The sequence below is a fragment of the Mustela nigripes genome, chromosome 1 (genome assembly GCF_022355385.1).
Source record: "Mustela nigripes isolate SB6536 chromosome 1, MUSNIG.SB6536, whole genome shotgun sequence".
NCBI classification, from domain to species: domain Eukaryota; kingdom Metazoa; phylum Chordata; class Mammalia; order Carnivora; family Mustelidae; genus Mustela; species Mustela nigripes.
This window is the reverse complement of record NC_081557.1, coordinates 94,919,348-94,939,925: the sequence shown is the minus strand read 5'-3', so window position 1 is coordinate 94,939,925 and position 20,578 is coordinate 94,919,348. Positions and strand designations below refer to the sequence as shown.

At 53.9% G+C, this 20,578-nt stretch overlaps 1 protein-coding gene and 1 long non-coding RNA gene across 2 annotated transcripts; one reads left to right on the top strand and one right to left on the bottom strand.

The window, feature by feature from the left end:
- Positions 1-1,310: 1,310 nt before the first annotated feature.
- LOC132012979 (uncharacterized) lies at positions 1,311-5,701 on the bottom strand. The gene is made up of 3 exons (XR_009402831.1): positions 5,628-5,701; positions 3,893-4,027; positions 1,311-1,435 (listed from the first exon to the last, which is right to left on the bottom strand). It is a non-coding gene; the product is annotated as an uncharacterized LOC132012979 (long non-coding RNA).
- Positions 5,702-5,993: 292 nt separating this feature from the next.
- On the top strand, positions 5,994-20,171 carry HTR3A (5-hydroxytryptamine receptor 3A). Its single transcript, XM_059392752.1, has 9 exons — positions 5,994-6,240; positions 8,366-8,532; positions 9,467-9,511; positions 11,349-11,458; positions 12,909-13,078; positions 15,229-15,389; positions 15,779-15,989; positions 16,100-16,321; positions 17,823-20,171. The coding sequence occupies exons 1-9, from the start codon at positions 6,174-6,176 to the stop codon at positions 18,119-18,121; spliced, it is 1,452 nt and encodes a 483-aa protein (XP_059248735.1). The 5' UTR covers positions 5,994-6,173; the 3' UTR covers positions 18,122-20,171.
- Positions 20,172-20,578: the final 407 nt, after the last annotated feature.

Here is a 20,578-nt window from a genome sequence, read left to right as displayed (position 1 = left end):
CAACAACCACGACAGTCTCTTGGCTCCTTCCCCGAGTGGAAAAGGGAGAAGGGAGAAAAGAGAGAATCCCATCTTCACGCGCGCCGCCCTTGCTGGGCTTAGGGTCTGAAACCGGGCTCGGCCACCTGTTCGCTGAGTGACCTCGGGCGGGTCACTGCATGTCTCCGAGTGGGGTCCGCGTCGCCTCACTCAGCGTGCTCTTGTGACCATCAAAGTGAAAGAACGTGTAGGAAAATGCATGGAAAACCCGTATGCTGGGCTCTGGAAAAGCCCAGAAACGGTCACAGTGTTCTCCACACCTCTCAGAGACAATGGAGAGAACGGATAGGAGATGGAACTCATTTCTACAGGATGAAAGGAAATGATCCAAATGGTACCAAGGGCAATTAAAGTTTAATATTAGAGGAGATTTTGCCTCAGAATCCCAAAGGGGCTTGTGAGGTTTCTTTCTTTGAAAAATTTTCAGAAAATACTAATAACAATATATTAAGACCGTAATCTTCCCAGAAGCCAGGGAATGGATAGAAAGTCCTCTCTGATCTTTTCCTCTCGAGAAATTAGAAGTCAGGGAAAAGAGAAATTTAAGCCAAATGGCCTTCTGTCCCCAGGTCCAGCTCTGGGGTGACCATTGGGCTAATGACCCATCACCAGTCACAATAAGGCCTGGCTTTGCTACCAGCTTGCTGGTTATCTAGATGCACCTTCCCTGGCGACTTTCTTCCTGGAGACCACCCTGGAGTCAGCTGTGTGTTTGTGGCCAACAAACAGAATTTGATGGAGATTTGGGGAAAGAGGTACGAGGGGAAGCTTCATTGCATAGGAAGGAGACATTCTTCAGAAGCTGGAGCATCTGGGTCTTGGATCCTTGCAAGGATCTGGAGTGAGACTGTTCCCTCCTGTGCCAGGAAGGAGGGGAGGGGAGAGGAAAGGCAGGTCTTCCTCTCTGCTGTTTCTCATGCTCATGATTCCCTGATGGTCTGAGGGAAGGACAGCCACCTCCCCTGTGCAGACAAGTTCCCAGATCTCCAGGGTTTTGCAGCAGGAATGTCTCCAGGCAGGTGGGGCAGTGGGGCCAAGCAACCCATCACAGACCCTTAGAATTCACTTTCGTCAGGTGTTTTCTCTCTCAGGCCATTGCTGCTGCCACCATTCTGGCCAATTCAGGAACAGAGTCCCCTTCCTTCTCCCCGCTTAGTGTGATGGATCAAGGCTGAGAATTCCCACACGAACACATATGAAGGGAAGAGACAGGGGAAGGAAGCAAAGGAGTCTTTGCAGACTGAAACACTTGGTCTTATAGGCCTCACAGCTCTCCGTTATCCCAGACCTGCCAAATCTCTCCTCATGTCCCCACAGTGCTTTAGAGGGTCCCAAAGGAGCAGCACAACTTCACAGGCCCCTTGTTTGTGTTTCTTCATTCCTACTCCTTGTCTGTCTGTGTGGGGAGAGTAGCCATATAAGCACCTTAAAATAACTCAGCCACCTTGACCTTTAAGGTCAATAATCAGAGAAAAAAAAAACTCCACTGTGCCATTTCCCACAGGAGTCCCATCCTGTGTGCTTGGAGGACTACAAAAGGCCTCCTCAGGTGACAGGTGACAAGAAAAACCCCATCCTTTTAAGGAAACCCATGCACCCAGACTCAACAGTACTATTACACTTCAAAAACTCTATCATCCCTTCCTTACCAGGAGGAGGGACTACAGAGGTTCCTGGGTCCCAAATTTACTGTGAAGCCCCATAACATAGCATTTGCAGAAACAGGGTCTACTCTGTTGGGGCCAGGATGGCAAAGGGCAGTATTTCTGAGTCCACTCTGTCCCGGGGCAAACAACGAACATAATGGTCCATAAACTTATCATGTATTCTTACTCATGACTACTCTCTAATAAAAATATCTTTAATTCATAGGCTTATGTGCAGCCAGCCCAATGAGCCTGCCCTTTCAATCAGAGCAATCAAGGTAGGCATGGGGACCCCCAGCTGTACCTGGGATTGGATCCAGAGTCCAGTTAGCCTGTGTATCAAGCCTGCAGAATGTTCTGGAACTCTGTGGCATAAGGTGGGCCCAGGTTTTTGAGTTTGTAGGTCCAAATGTCTCACCCTCCATTTACCAGCTACATAATTCCACAAAGGTTGGTAAACTTCCTTGTACCTTAATTTCCTTATCTGCAATGTGAGAGTCATGAGATCTTCTTCATAGGAAATAGAGGCAAAATATGATAATGTGTTTAGCACAGTGCCTGGCACACAGCGAGCTTGGAAAATAGCAGGGATGGTTGGTGGAGTGGGGCAGAACAGGCCACTCCAAGGACCAGGGCCTGGATAGAGAAAAGTCATGCTGGGACGTGATCGGACACCCAGGAAAGCAAGGCCAGCCCTTCCCTAGCAGCGGGCGCCTAGAGGGGCCAGATGGGACTCCAGGTTGCAGAATTTTTTTTAAGTTTATAGGTTCTAAAAGGTCAGGCTCTTTGGTGTTAAAAGTTTTAAAGACCAGTAAAATTTACAGATTTGAGACACGGCTGTCTTGGAAAGGCTGGAGCCAGGAGCCTACAGGTTCTCCGCTCCGTCCATAACTGGCTGTGGGAACTGAGGCAGGTCACGGAGGCCCTCTGGGCTCTGTATTTTCACCTGGAAAATGGGAGCAAGCCCCGTGGTAAGGGGTAGGGCAGCGTGTGCCGGCATGAGCCTGGGCTCGTAACCACCTAATGACACAGAGCTCTTTTCATGGTTTAGACCCAGGCTGATTGACTTCTGGAAAGCCCCAAGCACACGTGTGACCCCAGTCTTGCTTGCCACGGTGTTGGGAGCACAACGGAAGGCCCTGGGCTATAGGTCCTGCATTCTTGGGGCTTTTCAGTCCCCACGTTGGACCGCTGCCATCTGCGTGTCTGCCTCCGCTCCCTGGGAGGAGCCCAGCCGTCTGCAGGCAGAGCCCGGAATCAAATTAGCCAGCCCTCTCGCTTTTCCCTCGTCCCCACCGGCCAAGGAGAGTTCATCAAGGCCTCGCACTAATTTTTATCTTGTTTAAAAGGGACAAAAGTGACTCCGCAGTTTCATCGGAGGCAATTTACACCCCGCCACTGGCCGCAGCTCCAGCTGCCCCCTGTCTGTTGTGCCATCAAACCCATTAATGGGAAATTTCTTCAGGGGAAGCTTCGTTGCAGCCACATCGGAGAGGCGCACAGGCAATATATCTCCATTCCAGGCCTCGGCCTGCCCGGCTCGCTCTAATCCCATTACCTAGGGAGCTAATTCTCTAATGCACACACTGTACCGAGACATCCTCTCCCCCCACCCCACCCCGGCTCATTTGGGCAGTCCCAGAGGATTCCAGGAGCTCAGCGCAGAAACGAAGGCTTCGGGCTCAGAGCACAGGGCCTCCAGGCTGTCTCGCTGCCCCTGCACGGGTCTCGGCACACCGCCCCCCACAGTGTCGGAGGGTCAGCCCCCTTCAGTCCACACCCCACCCCCACCCCCCTGCTTCCCAGCTCAGCCTCTCCTGCAGCCTTCTCTTCCTCCTTCTGCGTCCCTCTTTGTGTCTCCTTTTCTCCTGGTCTTCTACTCCTAGCTTGCTTTTCTTTCTCTGTTTCCTGCCCATGTTCTCTTTTCTCATCTTCTTTTTTATTTTTTTTTTCATATTTTATCTATTTATTTGACACACAGAGAGAGAGATCACAAGCAGGCAGAGAGGCAGGCAGAGAGAGAGGAAGGGAAGCAGGCTTCCTGCTGAGCAGAGAGCCCGATGCGGAACTCGATCCCAGGACCCTGAGATCGTGACCTAAGCCGAAGGCAGAGGCTTAACCCACTGAGCCACCCAGGCGCCCCTTTTTTTTATTTTTTACTTCTCTCCCTTCTCCTTCTCCAGATCTCCCTTTTCCTGTAGTCTTACCTTCTGCTTCTTTTCACCCTGCCTTGCTTCTGCACCTCACTCAACAGGTTCAGGGCCAGAGGCTCCTTCCTGCTCTCTGTCTCCAGATGACTTGGCTCTGCGGCAGGCGTGGGCTCCAGGCTACACTGGTCTCAGCTGGGAGCAAGAGACGAGGGAGTGCCTCGTGAGTGCACATAGGGAACCTTAGGAAGGACAAAATGGGGCATTGGGGCAGTAGTTAGGGCATGCAAGGGAACAGCTAAATATTGTTTATTCTAGAAGGGTGAACCCCCAAATGGGTTACTGCTAAGCACTGAACCTGGTAATGCCATATGAAGACATCCCATCAGGGAATGATATAATGCCATATGCAGGTTTTATAATGCTCAGCAAAAGGAAAAGTCCTAGAAATTTGCAGCAGATTTCTAAGTGGCAGTGGCCAAAGATGGACGTGAGCTTGAGCCTAAGAATCTTTGTGTATCACTCCAGATGCTGGGCCCCAGGATGCATTTAACCCACTGAGCCACCCAGGCGCCCCTTCCCAGGATGCATTTAGAGGTCCACAAGTGCCCCTCCTAACTTGGAGCCCCTTCAAGACCTCAGCCTGGAGGCCTGGGGGCAGCCTGGTTCTGGCCTTGCCTTCTCCAGTTGTCAAGCTGGGAGTCTGGATGCGTTCATTCTGGGGTGGTGGGGTCTGGCTCTCTAAATTCCTTAGAAGTTTGGGGGTGCCTATTTTCTCCTTCCACTTGCCCCCATCTCCATTCCTCTAAAAGGAAATCCTGGAGATGATTTTCCTGGTTTTTCTGAGTTGTGCAGTGAGGAAACATGTGACTTAAGAGAAGTGTAGCCCAACCTCCTTGAGCTTGACTGAACATTCCAGGACCAGACTCTGGCTCAGAGCCATAGGAAGGGACTCCATTGGTGAAAGGTATAGTGCTAAATGCAGATACCATCCTGTGCATGAATAAGGGGGAAAATCCAGACAAAGCCAAAAAGGACTCATCCCTGCCCAAGGTGATTTTTTTTTTTTAACTTAATTGCAATTCAGAAAACTCTTTCCTCCAGGTTTCCCGGCTTATGCCACCCTTAAACTCAACTGGAAAAAAAAGTGAAAGGCATAAAAATGTTTTGCAACTGAGGGTCCCATGATCTGAATACAAGTGCATTGTGCTTTGAACGCACTTGAGGTGGAAATGTCCGCTTCTACTCCAAATGGTGATGTAGGAGTGGGATTCACTCCAACTCACAGTGATACTCTTCTCAGACAATTTTGTGGGCACACAGTTAGGGATCTGAGGGCTAGATCATTTCCAATTCGATTTACAAAGGAAAGAGAAACACTCCTTCGAGGAAAACATTTCAAAGATAAGTGTTGAGAATGCTTATGAATTGATATTAAGCAAAGAAAGGAGTGGGGTGCAAAGTTAAATGCTTGTTATATTGACTTCACTGCATATAGATCACAGAAGAAAATAGTAGGGCAATACACAGCCAAATATTAACAGGGGCTGTGTCTGGGTAGTAAGGAAGCCCACGGATGATTTTTAGTTTTTCTTCATATTTTTCTATAATAAGCATGTGTTACTATTATATTTTAATAACATATTCTTGTATGTATTAAATATATTAATATATTTGCATAGTATAAACTACAGATAAATATATGTATTGCTACTTAAATATTTAAATTTACATATTTAGATGAAAAAAATAGATGAATAGTTCGATAAGGACAAAAGAGCAGACATGGGCTAACCTTTCTCTGTCCGCAGAGATGCCCGGTCACCTGCTTGGCTAGGGGCTCTCATCCCCCGCGTGGTGTAAAAGAAGAGCCTTCCTGCTCCCACAGCCTGGCCCCTCCCCTCCCTGCTCCCACCACCTCACCTCTCCCTGCCCCCACCCCATGCTATGAAACCACACTGCAGGAGCCCAAACACCTCCCCGCAGACAGACGCACCCTCCTTCGGGGGGGGCTCCTGCAGTTACTCCCAGTTACTCCTTGGGGAATTTGGCCAGACCACCCCATGACATCAGCTGGGCGGGCTCCTTTCTCACTGGCTCCTTCTCCTTCCCTCCCGCCCTGAAACCTGATCCAGCAGAAGAACTGATTGCAGGAAAACCTGGCGGCTGCCCAACCCCAGTGGCGGGGCTCTGTGAGGCAGAAGCCTCAGAAGGTGTGGAAAGCGGCCCGGAGAGGCAGGCGGGCTGGGACACACGAGGCCGGGAGCGCGCGGGCAGGCTGCACCCTGGCACGACTCACCCTGGGCTCACGCCCAGCACCCCACACCCGGGAGAGCTCACCATGCTGTTGTGGGTGCCACGGGCCCTGCTGGCCTTGCTTCTGCCCATGCTCCTGGCACAAGGAGAAGGTAAGGGGACCGGTCACGCACATACAACTTGCTGACCCCTGCAGACATGGGCGGGGGGGTGGGGGCTTGATTCCCCCAGGGCTTGAGGGAAGCGGGGTTTGCTGTTTGTTGCAGGAGAGTCAGGGAATCCTGCTGCAGGTGAGCATGAGAGGAGTTGAAGGGACTGGGGTCCGCCTCCAAAGTTGGGGCAGTTGAGTGTGGGTGGTGCGCCAGACCTGCTGAGAGGGACCCAGCAGCAGCCCGGTACACAGAGGCCAGAGAGGGGCTTCTCTGTCCTTTGCCCTGCCCTAGACTCATGGAATGACATCTGCAAGGTTCCTTGCAGCTGAGGCAGTCTACCCCTTCTTGTTGTCAGTGGGAATGCAGGGGTCCAGAGAGGGGCAGTCATTCACTCAAGGTCAGAAAGCGCCTTCGCAACAGAGTGGAGACCAGAGCAAACATAGCCATCTTTCCTCGACTTCCCTAGTCTTATTGCATGGGTTCCCTGGGCCTCCTTTCCCAAAGTTCCCTTCCGGAGCGAAACTCCAGCGACACCAAACTTCTCGCATTCCCCCACCCACCCTTGCCTGCCTTCCCGGGTTGGGGTCACCAAAGGATCTGTTTCCTTTGGCTACAAACAATATCGGTTCCCCATTCCGGAAGGTCATCTCCCCATCCAGAGCCAGGATGGAGCTGGGGCCGGAGCACAGTTAGGATGCCGTCTCGGGGCTGGACGGATAGGAAGAGCTTAAACACACGACGGTTTTCCTCTCTTGAGCTGTCCGTGGGGAAGTTCAGAGGGACAAACGCCCCAGGCTGCTTTTCAAGACCCTGGTCTGGGGCTTCCCTGGCTGAAGAGAAGTGCTGTCCCTTCCAGCAACAGCTTTTCGCCCCGAGTCCTGTGGGGGCCCGTCTGGTAAGACCCACAGAGACGGGGATTTGAAATTGTTCCTCCACTCGCAGGCCCAGGACCCACCTTTCTGAGCCTTGGGGACTCTTCTCTGTCAACGATGCTGTCATGACAGCCGCCCCAGGGGGCTGCTCGAGATCGAATTGAATAATATGTTCCCTGAGATTATCCCACAGGAGACACTCAATAAATGGTCTCTGGCCTCCTGCCTCTCTCTGCTCTTCTCTGTCATTCTGAGGGAAACGGAGAGTTTATCAGGGACAGGGCAGGGAGAGGCACCTGCCGGGGCAACAGCACAGACGGCACCCATCTCTTCCTCTCACAGCCCACGCCCTGGCCCCCTGGGGCCTTCCCCTTCTCTCCCCTGTGCCTTTCACCTTCATACTTCTTGGCATCTCTCAGGAAATGCTTCTGCTGTTTCCCAGAGGGGTGACAGGTACACATGAAACCCCCATAGAATGGGGAGAGGCCTAGAAGTTGGGTTTTCTGCTCTCTGGTCCCTCTAGGCCTCCGGCTCTGGGGACAACTCGGTTTCTCCCCACTTCCTGTCCACCCCACACCTAACCCGCTTCCTATCTTCACCAGATCTGCCCACAGAGCAGAGCAGGACACCTCTGAAGGAGTGCTGCCCTACCCGCCCCTGGGAGTGTGTGTTTGCAGCTGAGAGGGGGGGATTCTGCAGGAAGGGAAAGGAACGTCAGTGTTCCTGGAATGGCTCCCTTCTTTCCTCGTCAGTAGCGGCCGGGGTCAGGGAGCCAAGGGCAGACACCAAGGCAAACCCTCATGCGGACCTTGGGGCTTAGAGATTGTGTGCTTGGAGCAGCCTTTCCTCTTGTAGCCCCGGTACCACGTCCTGGGGCCACTCCTCCCTGGCTCCCCGGGGCCCCTCGTCCATCTCCACAGGCCCGCCGCCTCTGAGCTTGCACCTGCTCTCAGCCTTCCTCAGCCCTTGGCCTCCTTAGACCTTACCTGTCTTGCGGTCCGGCCTCTGCAGCCAGGCGAGCATCCCCCCTCACATACAGGAGCGTACCTGTCACCTTGAGGAGACAATAGCTTCAGATCTGTTTTTCTCTATAGACAAAATGTCCCAATCATGGGAATTTCAGTCAGTGGGCAGACCTGGGGATCTGAGATGGAAATAGTAGAGACATTTCTCTCTTAACAGCTTTCAAACCAGGGCAAGAGAACGGGGGGAAGCCTCAGGCTCTGAGGCCCACTGTGAACTGTTCTCCCCAGCCAAGCACTGGAGGCCCCTCCAGGCCCAGAACAGCTCCAGGCCAGCTCTGCTGAGGCTATCGGAGCACCTTATGGCCAACTACGAGAAGGGCGTGCGGCCCGTGCGGGACTGGAGGAAGCCCACCACCGTGGCCATCGACGTCATTATCTATGCCATCCTCAGCGTGGTGAGCACTGGGCCCCAACCTGCCCCGCTCGGAGGTGGACCTTTAGGGGTGGGAGACCACGGAAGGCCAAGTCACCCCCTGCGCAGTACAGTGGCCATTCAAGGACTCAGAGTACCTGTGACCTGGCACAGACCCGTGTCAGGACAGATGATATCACCCAACATCTGCACAGCTGCCCAAACCAGAGAACGGGGTCACCTGTGTGTCTGCCTCTCCTGACCCTTATGGCTAGAGACCCACTTTCCACTCAGTGTGTCACGGTCACGACGTCTCCGTGTGAGTGCTGTGAGGCTTCAAACTGCCCTATTCCTCTCTAGGCCCAAGCTGTGTTACGTGCGCCCCCATAAACGGCAGGTGTTGCTAAAGGGTTGTTGCAGAATGAATCCGAAACCAGTGATGAATCTTGTTCTCCATGAGGTCTTGTCCCTCTTGCCGGCACACTAGGGCAGGAAGGAGATACAGATCCGGACATAGGCATACAGATACGTAAAAACATATAACAGGGAGAAGATATTGTCTATAGGTCTCCTCTTATCTCTATATTATGTATATTATATACATAAAATACATGTAATATAAGAGATGTATACATGTAATATGCATAATAATAGAAAATAGTAGAAGATATATATATACACTTTCCTATATATATGAAATTTTATATGTATGGAATATATATATATGAATGTGTGTGTGTGTATATATATATATATATATATATATATATATATGTGAAATTTTTTGAAGAATTGGTTTCTTTCTAGATGTGTCTAGTAAAAGACCACCTCTTCCTGGCTGGCTCCCTTTCCCCTCTCCTTCACTCTCACTTCCCAAAGAACTAGGGACACAAAGCAGCAGCTCCTGTTGGGGTGTGGGTGCAGGGCGAACGCCCACCCCCAGGGCCACCGAAGCTGAGCTCCCTTTCCCTTCACAGGATGAGAAGAACCAGGTTCTGACCACCTACATCTGGTACCGGCAGGTAAGCCACCAACCGCGCGCCCACCGCCCTGTCCTGAGATCTGGGCTTCCCCTGACAGGAAGGATTCCTCCATCTCAAAGGAATCCGGAATCTCAGAGGCCTTGATGAGGGAGAGGGAGGGAAGAGGTTAGGAAGCAGACTCTTGAGGCCCAGAAGTCTGGGCTCTTCTCATCTCAGGACTGGCAGTGGAAGGAAGCGTGTCTGTCAGTGGAGGAGGAATCCTCCAGACCCCTCTGGTTTCCGGGGATTTTCACAGCATCTCAAACAACTTGCCCAGCCACTGTTGATGGACTATCTATAGTGACCAGGAGCTCAGTGGGCAGCAACTGCACTTTCAGACAACTCTCTTTGCTAGAAAGTTCTTCCATCTATTACGCCAGATTCAATGACAACCAAATTGGGCGATTGGCAGGGGATGACTCCATCCACCAAGTCCTCCCCCCTCGGCCACCTCCCCACTCGGTTTCTGACCCACGTCACTCCAGCGCTGGTGGAAACTCTCTGAGGCCTTTATAGCACGTCTGTGGGGAGCCGGCAGGGAGGGAGGCCAGCAGCACAGGCTGCTGTCTGCGGGCTGGTCTGCTCGGGCAGCCCCTGAGCTGGGGGGTGGTCATGAGAGCCGGAGGGAACCCCAGTGGCTGGAGAGCATGGGCAGGAGGACAGGGCTGGTTCCTGGCACATGAGGGTATCAGTTAAACCCCTCCCACTCCTCATGCACATTCGCCACTGCCAGCCGCTCATGGGGCAGAGAGTGGGGTAGAGGAAAACGCGGGAGCGCGGATTCCCGCCGGCGCCCCTCGGCCTCACAGAGATCTCTCACTGTGGCACACACCTGTGTCAAGGGAAAGGGCCCAGCCCAAAAAGGGAGGCGGGAGCCCCTTTCCTGGGACCTCGGGCTTAGGTCCCACCCCTGGACCTCAGGGTCACTTGTCGGCCCAGCAGGGAGGGGACACCAGCCTCTCGTGTTTCAGGGACTATGCTAAGGGGCCAGAATCAGAGACACAAACTAGACTCAGTGAGCTCACAGTCTAGGGGGCCCCCACACATGGACAGACCCATGAATGCAGCAAGAACAAGAGGCCAACCACGGGAGCAGAGGAGGCACCTAAACACCCCACCTGGGCTGTGGGGTCCTGGAAGGTTCCTGGAGAAGGGAGCAGACAGATGCCTTGGTAAAGTCTGGAGGGACGAGGAAGACCTCCCTCAGGGGTGAAGACGGGGGTTGCGGTGTGGGAGCGTGGTGAGAAGAGATGTGGAGGGTTCCCCTCCCGTGGCCGGAGGTGAGAAGCTACAGAGAGGCAGAATTCACGAGGCTAGAGAGAATGCTGGGGGGGTCGGACGATGCGGCCCATTGTAGGCCGTGAGGTCGAACTCTATCCCAAGGGGAAAGTTGGCAACTGGAGTTCTAAGCGAGGGAGTGACACCATTAAGTTGACATTTTAGATCAGTCATTCCGACAGGATGGTGAGCAATGCATTGATCCCAACTTAACAGTAACCATCTCTAACCTGTGAGGTACGTGTTATTATCTCAGTTTACACGTGAGCAGACCAAGACCCAAGAGGCTATCTGTCTAAGAGCCCACGGTTGGCAGCTGGGCTGTTCAAACAGGAGAAATGGCCGCATGCCTTCCCTGGGCAAGGCTTCATCTGCCTGGGTCATACCTGCGTGCCGGGAGTGTGTGAGCACAGAGATGGGAGCTCTCGGGTACTGCCGAGTGATCGGGGACACCAATACCCAGATTCCCCCTGAGCGGTGACATCACCCCAAGTTGCCGATGTCCCCCCCCACCCAAGATGGAGGGGGCTGCCTGTGACCCTCCCCACTCTTCCCCTAGTACTGGACTGACGAGTTTCTCCAGTGGAACCCTGAGGACTTTGACAACATCACCAAGCTGTCCGTCCCCACCGACAACATCTGGGTCCCAGACATTCTCATCAATGAGTTGTGAGTGCTGCCCCCCAGTCCTGGGCTGCCCGGTGCCTCCGGGGCTGGGGAGGGACAGGGCGTGGGGACACGGCTCTGCAGGGCAGGAGAGGTCCCACCCAGGCTGGCAGCACTGTCAGGGGACTGTAGGAATTGTCTTGGGCCCCAACTCCACTTTGTGGTTGGTTTGTTTTCTCTTTTCTTTCTCTTTTCTTTTTAAAAACTCCTTTTTTCTGTGCCTGATGTTGAAACTTTGCTCTTCTTGGTCCGAGGGCCCTCTTCCTGGGGGAGGGAAGCTGAGGAATGAATCCCCACTGTTAACAGTAGCTGAATGAGAGGGAGCTGCGTTACCAAAAGGGGTGTAGTGCCCCAGGGGTCACCACATTGGTCACAGGGCGATTTGGAGCTGGAGAGGCTCAGACCTTTCAAGTCATGCAGTGGCTGGCTGGCTCCAGCTTGCACGCCCAGTGAGAAGTGGGTACTCCCACCCTTTATTACCAGCAGCTGAACACTGTCTCATGGGCCCCCAGCTAACATCCGTTCCCTCCATCCTTCAGGCTCCTTCCGGCTCTGCTGCCTGGGCTTCTGAGAGCCAGGGCATGGAGAGGGCTGGGGGAGACAGAAGGAAGGGGGAAGGGGCCCAGGGCCAGTAGCCTTCCACTCAGTAGACACTGTGTTGTCCGATGCCTGGGGTCCCACTCACTCTATTTTTCAGGAAAGGCAGCTGACCTGGAGCTCCATGACCTGCGCCGCTCAGGCCGCAGGGATCCCAGTTCCTGGCTGGGTCTCCAGTTAAACCGGGAAGCAGCCTGAATCTTGATTTCTCATCTCTCAGCCTTGTTCCACAGGAGGTTACAGGCTCGGGACGCCCAGCTCAGGCCATTCCGTGCCACGGTGGCCACTTGGGAGAGCTTAGGGGTTGGGGATCTACCGAGAGAGTGGGGCTAAGTCTTGCAGAACTTCCCACCTTGCCTCATTTCTTCGCCATGATTTCTCTAGTTGATTCTCCTCCAGGCCAGATCATTCTCATGTTTAAAGGACTACTAGGGATGGGGAGCAAAGGGAAGCCCGGGTCAGGATGGAACCCGAGGTCCTGCTTTCCCACTGAGACCGCCCATTGCCACTAAGCCAACTCCTGAGACTAAGCTCTGCCTGGCTGGGGGTGGGGGCATAGGGACAACCGCGCATGTGTGTTAGAGCCAGTGGCTGTGAGGTACACGGATTCCCTGCCTGCCTTTTGTGGCGAGGTTGCCAAGGGAATGAAGGAGAAATGCCCTTTCCTGCTTGGAAGGTAACCCTGACAATGGCAGGTAAGAAAGCCTAGAAGAGATGAGAAGGCAACTGGGAAGGCTGTCCTGCTGCCCAGACCCTTCCTGAATTTCTATCCCTGCTGGGTTGCTCAGAAACCTTCAGACTCCCAGAGCTTGACCTGCTTCTTGAACCCCCCAAACTGACCCTCTTCCCTGGCCAGTGTGGACGTGGGGAAGTCTCCAAGTATCCCATATGTGTACGTTGGGCATCATGGCGAGGTCCAGAACTACAAGCCCCTTCAGGTGATGACTGCCTGTAGCCTCGACATCTACAACTTCCCCTTCGATGTGCAGAACTGCTCCCTGACCTTCACCAGCTGGCTGCACACCAGTGAGTGCTGCACGGGGCTCCGGGAGGGGGCAGGGCATGGGAGGGGACAGGGCATGGCGGAGGGGGGCACCCCCTAGGAGGCTCTCTCCTTTATCCAAGTAACTTCCTGTTTCTTTTCTTAATGCCGCTGAGCCTGGCCTCTTCCTCCAGACAGGGCTCCGTGCTTGCCCTTGCTGCTGCCTTGGTTGTCTCCAGGGTCCAATGAGACTGTGTAAACTTGCAGCAGGACACTCAGTAGGCCAGGACAGGACGTGGCCCTAAGTATCCCTCACTTGTCTTCTCCACGGACACACTACCGCCCCCGCCTTCTGCAGTAATCTCCTGGCCAGTCCCCTCCAATCCATGCTCCCCATAGCAAATGGTGAGAACTTACTAAAATGCAAATCAGACCTTGTCCCAGCTCTAGCTTAAAAGCCTCAGTGGCTTCCTGGGACCCCTGAGACAGAATTCTTCACCTGGCTCGCAGGGCCTGCCCCTTGACTCACTACAACATCCTCAACCCAGTGCACACTCCCCTGAGTTCGGCTCCAGCCCCGCTGCCTTCCTTTCCAGGCCCCAAAGCCCCTTGTTCTCTCCCTTTATCCCAGGTTGCTTCCTCTCCTGGGCCCCCTGCCTCGTCCTCCTCCATCTCCTGCTCCCCTTCCCGCCCCACTCTTGCCCCCAAACACCTCCTGCTGCGGTCAAGTCCCCTGCTCTCCCAAACCCAGCAGCAGCCCAGCGCCTCAGGGAAAGCGGGCTCATTCCCAGATGAGGTCCCCCCTTGCCCAGTTCTAGAGCACCCTGTTCTCCCCACTTCCATTGCATATGTAGGCGCTTGTTCAACGTTTGCTTCTCTAGCAGAGAGAAACCCAGAGAGGGCAGGACCACGATTTCTGACCCAGCGATGGGTCCCCAGGACAGTGCCTGGCACAAAAGAAGGGGCTCGGCCTCTTTTATTTAGTGGGTGAATGCCAGGGGCTCAGTAAATCCCAGTGAGGAGAGCGTCACACTCCTGCAGAAAGGCATCCTCACTTCTGTCTGATTTTATCACATTAACTGTACATTACAAGGTAACACACAACTTCCTTGGGCAAAAACCAGAATTAAAAATAATCTTAGACTTTTGACCTCTACCTACCTTCAGTCCCAAACTCTTCCCCAGAAACTCCCCACACCAGGATGGCACAGCTCTTATAAGTATAAGCTTCATATGGCACATTCTTCCAGATCCTTCTCTGTGCTTGGCCTATACACGGGCAGACACATCTGTGGAAAGCCCATGAAATTTATTTCATATACTTTCATTTTACGAAATGCATCATTTATGTTACTGCTACCTGGTTCTTTGCACTCTGTGAGAGGTCTTGGACGTTTTTCCGAGTTAGTGCCTATTTACATGTTTCCCATAAATGTCTGCTATGGAGTAGTCTGGAGTTTGGAGGCATCGCAGTTTAGTAAGCCTGTTCCTCATTGATGGACACGTACCTCTCCCCATATGTTGCTGTAATGGACACTCCCGACCTTCTAGGATGTACCTGTTTCTCCAGCAGGGATGCAGACGAGTAGAACTGCTATTCTCTAAGTGAAGGTTTCACTTATTTCCCTAGTTCTCCTTTATTTTTCCTTTCTTTCTCTCTCTCTCTCTCTTTCTTCTTGAGAGAGAAAGTGCACACGCATGCGTGGGGATGGGGGACAAGGGAGAGGGAGAGAAGGAATCTAAAGCAGGCTCCATGCTCGGCACGGATGTGGGGCTCAATCTCAGGATCCTGAGACCATGGCATGAGCCGAAATCAAGACCTAGATGCTTAACCTGACCGAGACCTTAGATCTCGTTGAAGGGCAGGCAACTCTATCGGGGAAAGGTGAAGAATGTTGGTTTTTGTTCATTTCATAAGTAGGTGACCCTAATGGAAACATAGGTCTGGAAGGGGGATGTGCACAGCACATACAGACATACAGACAGAGAAGGAGATAGGGGGGGGGGGGGCTTTCTAATAAGTCGTTTGTTGGTTCTGGTTCTTCGCATTTCACTGTGTGTGTTCATGCACACTGTCGCTCCCCTCGCTACTGCCCCCCCTAGGTGGGTACCGTGTACACTGTTACCTCATTTGAGCTAAGCCCCATCCCAGGGTCTGCAGCCTCCAGAGCTGGCTTGCTTTCTTGCCTCTCAGTCCAGGACATCAACATCTCCCTGTGGCGCCTGCCGGAAAAGGTGAAGCTCGACAAGACCGTCTTCATGAACCAGGGCGAGTGGGAGCTTCTGGGGGTGCTGACCCAGTTCCGGGAGTTCAGTTTGGAGGACAGCAGCCATTACGCAGAAATGAAGTTCTATGTGAGTGGGACTGGGGTGGGCACAGGGGGACGCCCACCAGAGCTGGGGGTCGTGAGACCCACGTGGAATCCAGGAGGCACGGGGTGGGGGCCGGAGGGGAGAATCTCTGCAGCCCTTTCCCTAGCCCAAGGGCCGCACTCATGCCTTGGAACTTCGGGGAAGTAAGTGGGGAGTAAGGAGTGTCCCTATGTAAGTAAGCTGTCCCTTACTGCTCCTTGGCTGCCACAGGCCTCTATCTGGAGACAGGATGTGAGGTCGGCCCAGTCTCCTCTCTCAGCAGTCTGGCCCAGAAGCTCACAAAGCGAGGGGGTCCGGGAGGGGCTGGCAGTTCTGGGGCACAGAGCCCGTCTGCCCCAGCTTTCCCCCACAAGCTCCCGTCCTGGTCTTAGGTGGTCATCCGCCGGCGGCCCCTGTTCTATGCGGTCAGCCTGCTGCTACCCAGTATCTTCCTCATGCTCATGGACATCGTGGGCTTCTACCTGCCTCCAGACAGCGGCGAGAGGGTCTCCTTCAAGATCACGCTCCTCCTGGGCTACTCCGTCTTCCTCATCATCGTGTCGGACACGCTGCCGGCCACAGCCATTGGCACTCCCCTCATTGGTAAGCCCCCCCCCCCCCCCGGGGCAAGCATGCAGTTTGGCCGAGGAACCGAGAAACCAGCCCCCTCCCACCTGCGCTGTGTGTCCCTCACCCCCGCCCCATGTGCACAGGAGTCTACTTCGTCGTGTGCATGGCACTGCTGGTGATGAGCTTGGCTGAGACCATCTTCATCGTGCGGCTGGTGCACAAGCAGGACTTGCAGCAGCCCGTGCCCGCCTGGCTACGGCACCTGGTTCTGGAGCGGGTGGCACCTCTCCTTTGCCTCGGGGAGCAACCGGCTTCTCGAAGGCCCCTTGTCATCTCCCCAGCCACCAAGACTGACGACTGCACAGGTGAGAGAAGGAGAGAGGTTCCCACACCGGGGCCTGGGCCTGGGGACCTGGTAGAGAGCCTCTGGCTGCCGTGGCGGGATATGCCAGGGTCTGGGCGGGGCCTCAGAAGTGGGTACTGTCCCACTTCTGGGAAAGCTGGGGCAGACGGGCTCTGTGCCCCAGAACTGCTCATGACCCCCCATCCCCGGCCTCATGGGAAGGCAGCAGAGTTCAGCTGCGGCATCAGCGGGACCCTTTCCATGCCTTCACCTCCTCTCATCATCCCGGGGATGGGTAGGGAGAAGGAAGGAGTTCCAGGGGCAGAGCACATTGGAAGCTGAGATTTCGGGGCTGAGAAGAGCCCTTCTCCGAGATGGGTCCTAACAGGGAGCAAATGTGTGCTCCTCAGACAGCAACGGGACTTCTTCCCCAGCAGGGCGAGCTCTGCAGCAGGATCACCAAAACTCCTGCATTCCATCAGCTCAGAGACCAGGCCCCTTTGAATTTCAAACACCTATGGGACAGATGGGGATGCCTGGGACACGGACTGTGGCATTAGTTTTCCCTGAGACATCGTTACAGCCACTACCTGGTGGTGGTGGGCAGGGTTCATTGTGGCTCATTGATGTATTTGTCTAGCGCTTTGGGCCAGGCATGAGTATCTTCTGTGCATCACCACAGGCCATCCTCAGGCCCCCTAATAGCATTCCCATCCTCATTTGTCAAATGAGGAAACAGAAGCTTACGGTCAAATAGCTTGCCCTTAAGTCACAGCACCAGGAACTGGGGGAACTGAGCGGAACACAGGCCCATCGGCTGCTAAGCTGCTATTCCTAACCACTGCACCCGCTTTTGTCCTCCCTTCTGGCAAGACCTAGGCCTTTTACAGACGGTAATGTGGCCGTCACCCTGAACGGATGCGCTGGTACACCAGCCTCATGCCCAGCTTATCTGCTCGCCTGCAAGGTGGCTGTAGCTAGAGACAGATTTCCTGGTGCAGAAGGCCTAGGGTTGGAGTCACGGCCTACCGGTGAGGGCCGTGGATTCGCAGCCCAGATGCCTCAGGCCTTGGTGGCCTCACATTTAAATGATGTCCTGGGTGTGACCACAGGCTCCTCACTTACCCTCTGTGCGCTTTAGCCCCTTCCTGTAAAATGTGCAAGTAATTATCACCCCTACTCAGCCTCTCTCATGGGCTATGAGACTCAGATGAAATAATACCAAATTGCTGGAGGAAGCCCAGGCCTTTAAAAACATGCATGGGAGGAAATAAGCACCAGAGTCCTGATCTCGGTGACCTGCGGGGAGGGTGGAAGATGTGAGTGAGAAGGGTACGCGAGAGTCTCCAACGGTGTTGCTTTCCTTATTTGTTTAAGTCATGTGGTGGGTCCACATATTGGTGAGTTAACCTCTCTAGCCTTTCTGTCCAAAGCTGTTCGTAACATTTTCTCCAAGCCACCGTGGAAGCAGAAGGGATGGTATTCACACTCCCTCCTTTGCCAATGCGCTACCCTTTTTCCAGACGTGGGAAACCACTGCAGCCATTTGGGAGACCCCTGGGACTTGGAGAAGACCCCCAGGGGCCGAGACAGCCCCCCGCCACCACCGCGGGAGGCCTCGCTGGCAGTTCGAGGGCTGCTGCAGGAGCTGGCCTCCATCCGGCGCTTCCTGGAGAAGAGGGACGAGAGCCGAGAGGTGGCCCGGGAGTGGCTGCGCGTGGGCTCCGTGCTGGACAGGCTGCTGTTCCGCGTCTACCTGGTGGCGGTGCTGGCCTACAGCATCACCCTCATCGCTCTGTGGTCCATCTGGCAGTATTCTTGAGTGGGCATGGCCTGGCAGGGGTGCAGGGGCGGCAGGCGCTGTGAGCACAGGGATGGGGCGCAGGGCCCAGAGGGAGCCACAGACGTCTTCGAGACCCTGTCCAAAGCCAGTGCGTCTCAGCAACTCTGAACCAGGGCTGAGGCTTCACCAGAACGCTTGGCGTTCAAGACCCTTCCACCCCCGCCTCCCACCCCCAACTTACCATGGCTTTAAAATATGCTGCCGTAGATCAGGACCAACCCAGGCGTCCCCTGCCTTCATTCCATTCATCTATGCCTCAAGCCTCGGTTTCCCCTTGTCCCCTCCCTGCATACGGCACTCTGGACTTCGGCCCATCTCCCTCAACCTTGGTTTTAGATTTGAGGCAAACCAGCTCTCTACCACACAGGGCTGACTGCACCTCCTGAGGCTGACCCGACCTTAATGGCTCCTGCCTCGCCTCACCTGTGGCCGCTTCCCAGAGCGCTCCTGTTATGTCAGAGGACCCCGGGGGGAGGGGGAAAGGGCAGAGGGGGCAACAGAATACAGTGAAGGCCTAGACTCACTTTTTTTTTTAAAAAAGAATTTATTTATTTGACAGACAGAGATCACAAGTAGACAGAGAGGCAGGCGGGGGAGGGAGGAGAAGCAGGCTCCCTGCAGAGCAGAGAGCCTGATGCGGGGCTCCATCCCAGAACCGTGAGATCATGACCCGAGTCAAAGGCAGAGGCTTAACCCACTGAGTGACCCAGGTGCCCCCCCAGACTCACTTCTTTTTTTTTTTTTTTTTAAAGATTTTATTTATTTATTTGACAGAGAGAAGATCACAAGTAGGCAGAAAGGCAGGCAGAGAGAGAAGAGGAAGCAGGCTCCCTGCTGAGCAGAGAGCCCAATGCGGGATTCGATCCCAGGACCCTGAGATCATGACCTGAGCCGAAGGCAGCGGCTTAACCCACTGAGCCACCCAGGCGCCTGCTAGACTCACTTCTTAACACTTTGTCAGCAACTGGGTGGGGGGAAGAAGAAGTTTAAAGTTACTGATGGAAAGGAGGTAGAGGCATTATCCGTGGTTTCAGTTGTTGGGTGCTTCCTGCCCCCCAGTGAATCAGGAGTTGACCAAACAGGGGCTGTAAGAAGACACAGTAGGAGGTAGAATCTAAGGTGGGCGGATAAGGACCACCACCACTTAGCAATGGAAAGGTGAGGAGCCGGAAGGTCAGTTCTGTTAACCCCTAGGAAGATGCTGGAAGTGTTCTTCGGGTCCTGTTACCATTCCTGGTTCCTGGACTCTGGGAGAAGCTGGGAGAGAACTCTCTCCCTGCTAGCGGATCCCGTGGTGGAGGCAGGGACATCAGCACCACGGCCAGCACTTGCTGGTCTTAGTCTTTGGAAGATGGAGGAAAGCCAGGACTTGACTTTAACTATCTCCTTTGGGAACTCTCCACAGCCAGCTTTGGGCACATTCACCCAAAAGCAGGACCGTTGAGAGAGGCAGAGTTGGGTGCAAGGTCTTTGGTGTTACGTCTCATATCCTGGTCCCCTCTCCTAAACACCAGGGTTTACAAGACATGCTGAGGAGTGCCACGACTCTACAATTCCCTCACTCCATCATCTGACAAGCATTCAGAGGAGAGAAATACTAGAATCCGGCAAGAGTGACCTGAGTGTCACAATGTTTGCTTGACTCTTTCTCTGGGCCACCCTTTCTCTTTCCAGCCCTTAGGCTGCCTGTCACTCGGAGGAATATATGGGGGAGAAGGACTGAACCTGCCAGTCTAAAGGGAAAGGACCCCAAAGGAGGAGTATCTGGGATGAATGTTCTGGGCCGGCCAGTCATGAGGGTTTCAGTATGGAACACCTGAACTTATACCTTCTTGTGATCCCAAAGAGCAGTTCTACTGCAGACCATCCTGGGAGGCTAGGAGGGCGCCAGACCTTGGGCCCTTGGGATCTTCAAGACTGGGAGAGCCTGCAGACCGTGGAAGGGAACTGAATCTGTTTTAGCTTCTCTCAGCTTCTCCCTATGTTCCCCAACATGCAAAATGAACTCATTAAATATTATTTAACTGGTTGCTCGTTCCTAAGGGGGAATTGGGAATGAAGTTTCACCTGTTATTTCCACCCCTGACGTATGTACCTCTGCTGTTAATTAGGGATTTAAATTTATCTTTGTTCTGTTTTGGGGAGGATATCAGGGACCTCCAGCAGAAAGCAGGAGACTGTGGGGGCTGGGGATTGGCTGCATCACAGCTCTTGCCTCCCACTGAGCAGAGACTGGGCTCTTTCGGAATGGTGTTGGAAGCTCATATTTGGAGCCTGGTCTTGGGAGCAAAAGTTGCCCCACTCCAGTAGGATTTGGTGGGGCTGGTTCCTGCCATCAGCTGGTTCTTATGCCTCAGGCCAGAGAGAAAGGTGGACAGGCCAGTACTGTCGATGCACCACTGGTCAGTAAGTGGGTGGCTATTGACAAAGTGTCCG

Coding starts and splice junctions, on each gene's coding strand:
- HTR3A (XM_059392752.1), top strand. CDS start 6,174: ATGCTGTTGTGGGTGCCACGGGCCCTGCTGGCCTTGCTTCTGCCCATG. Junction 11,459..12,908: donor GACATTCTCATCAATGAGTT/GTGAGTGCTGCC, acceptor TTCCCTGGCCAG/TGTGGACGTGGGGAAGTCTC. Junction 15,390..15,778: donor ACGCAGAAATGAAGTTCTAT/GTGAGTGGGACT, acceptor TCCTGGTCTTAG/GTGGTCATCCGCCGGCGGCC.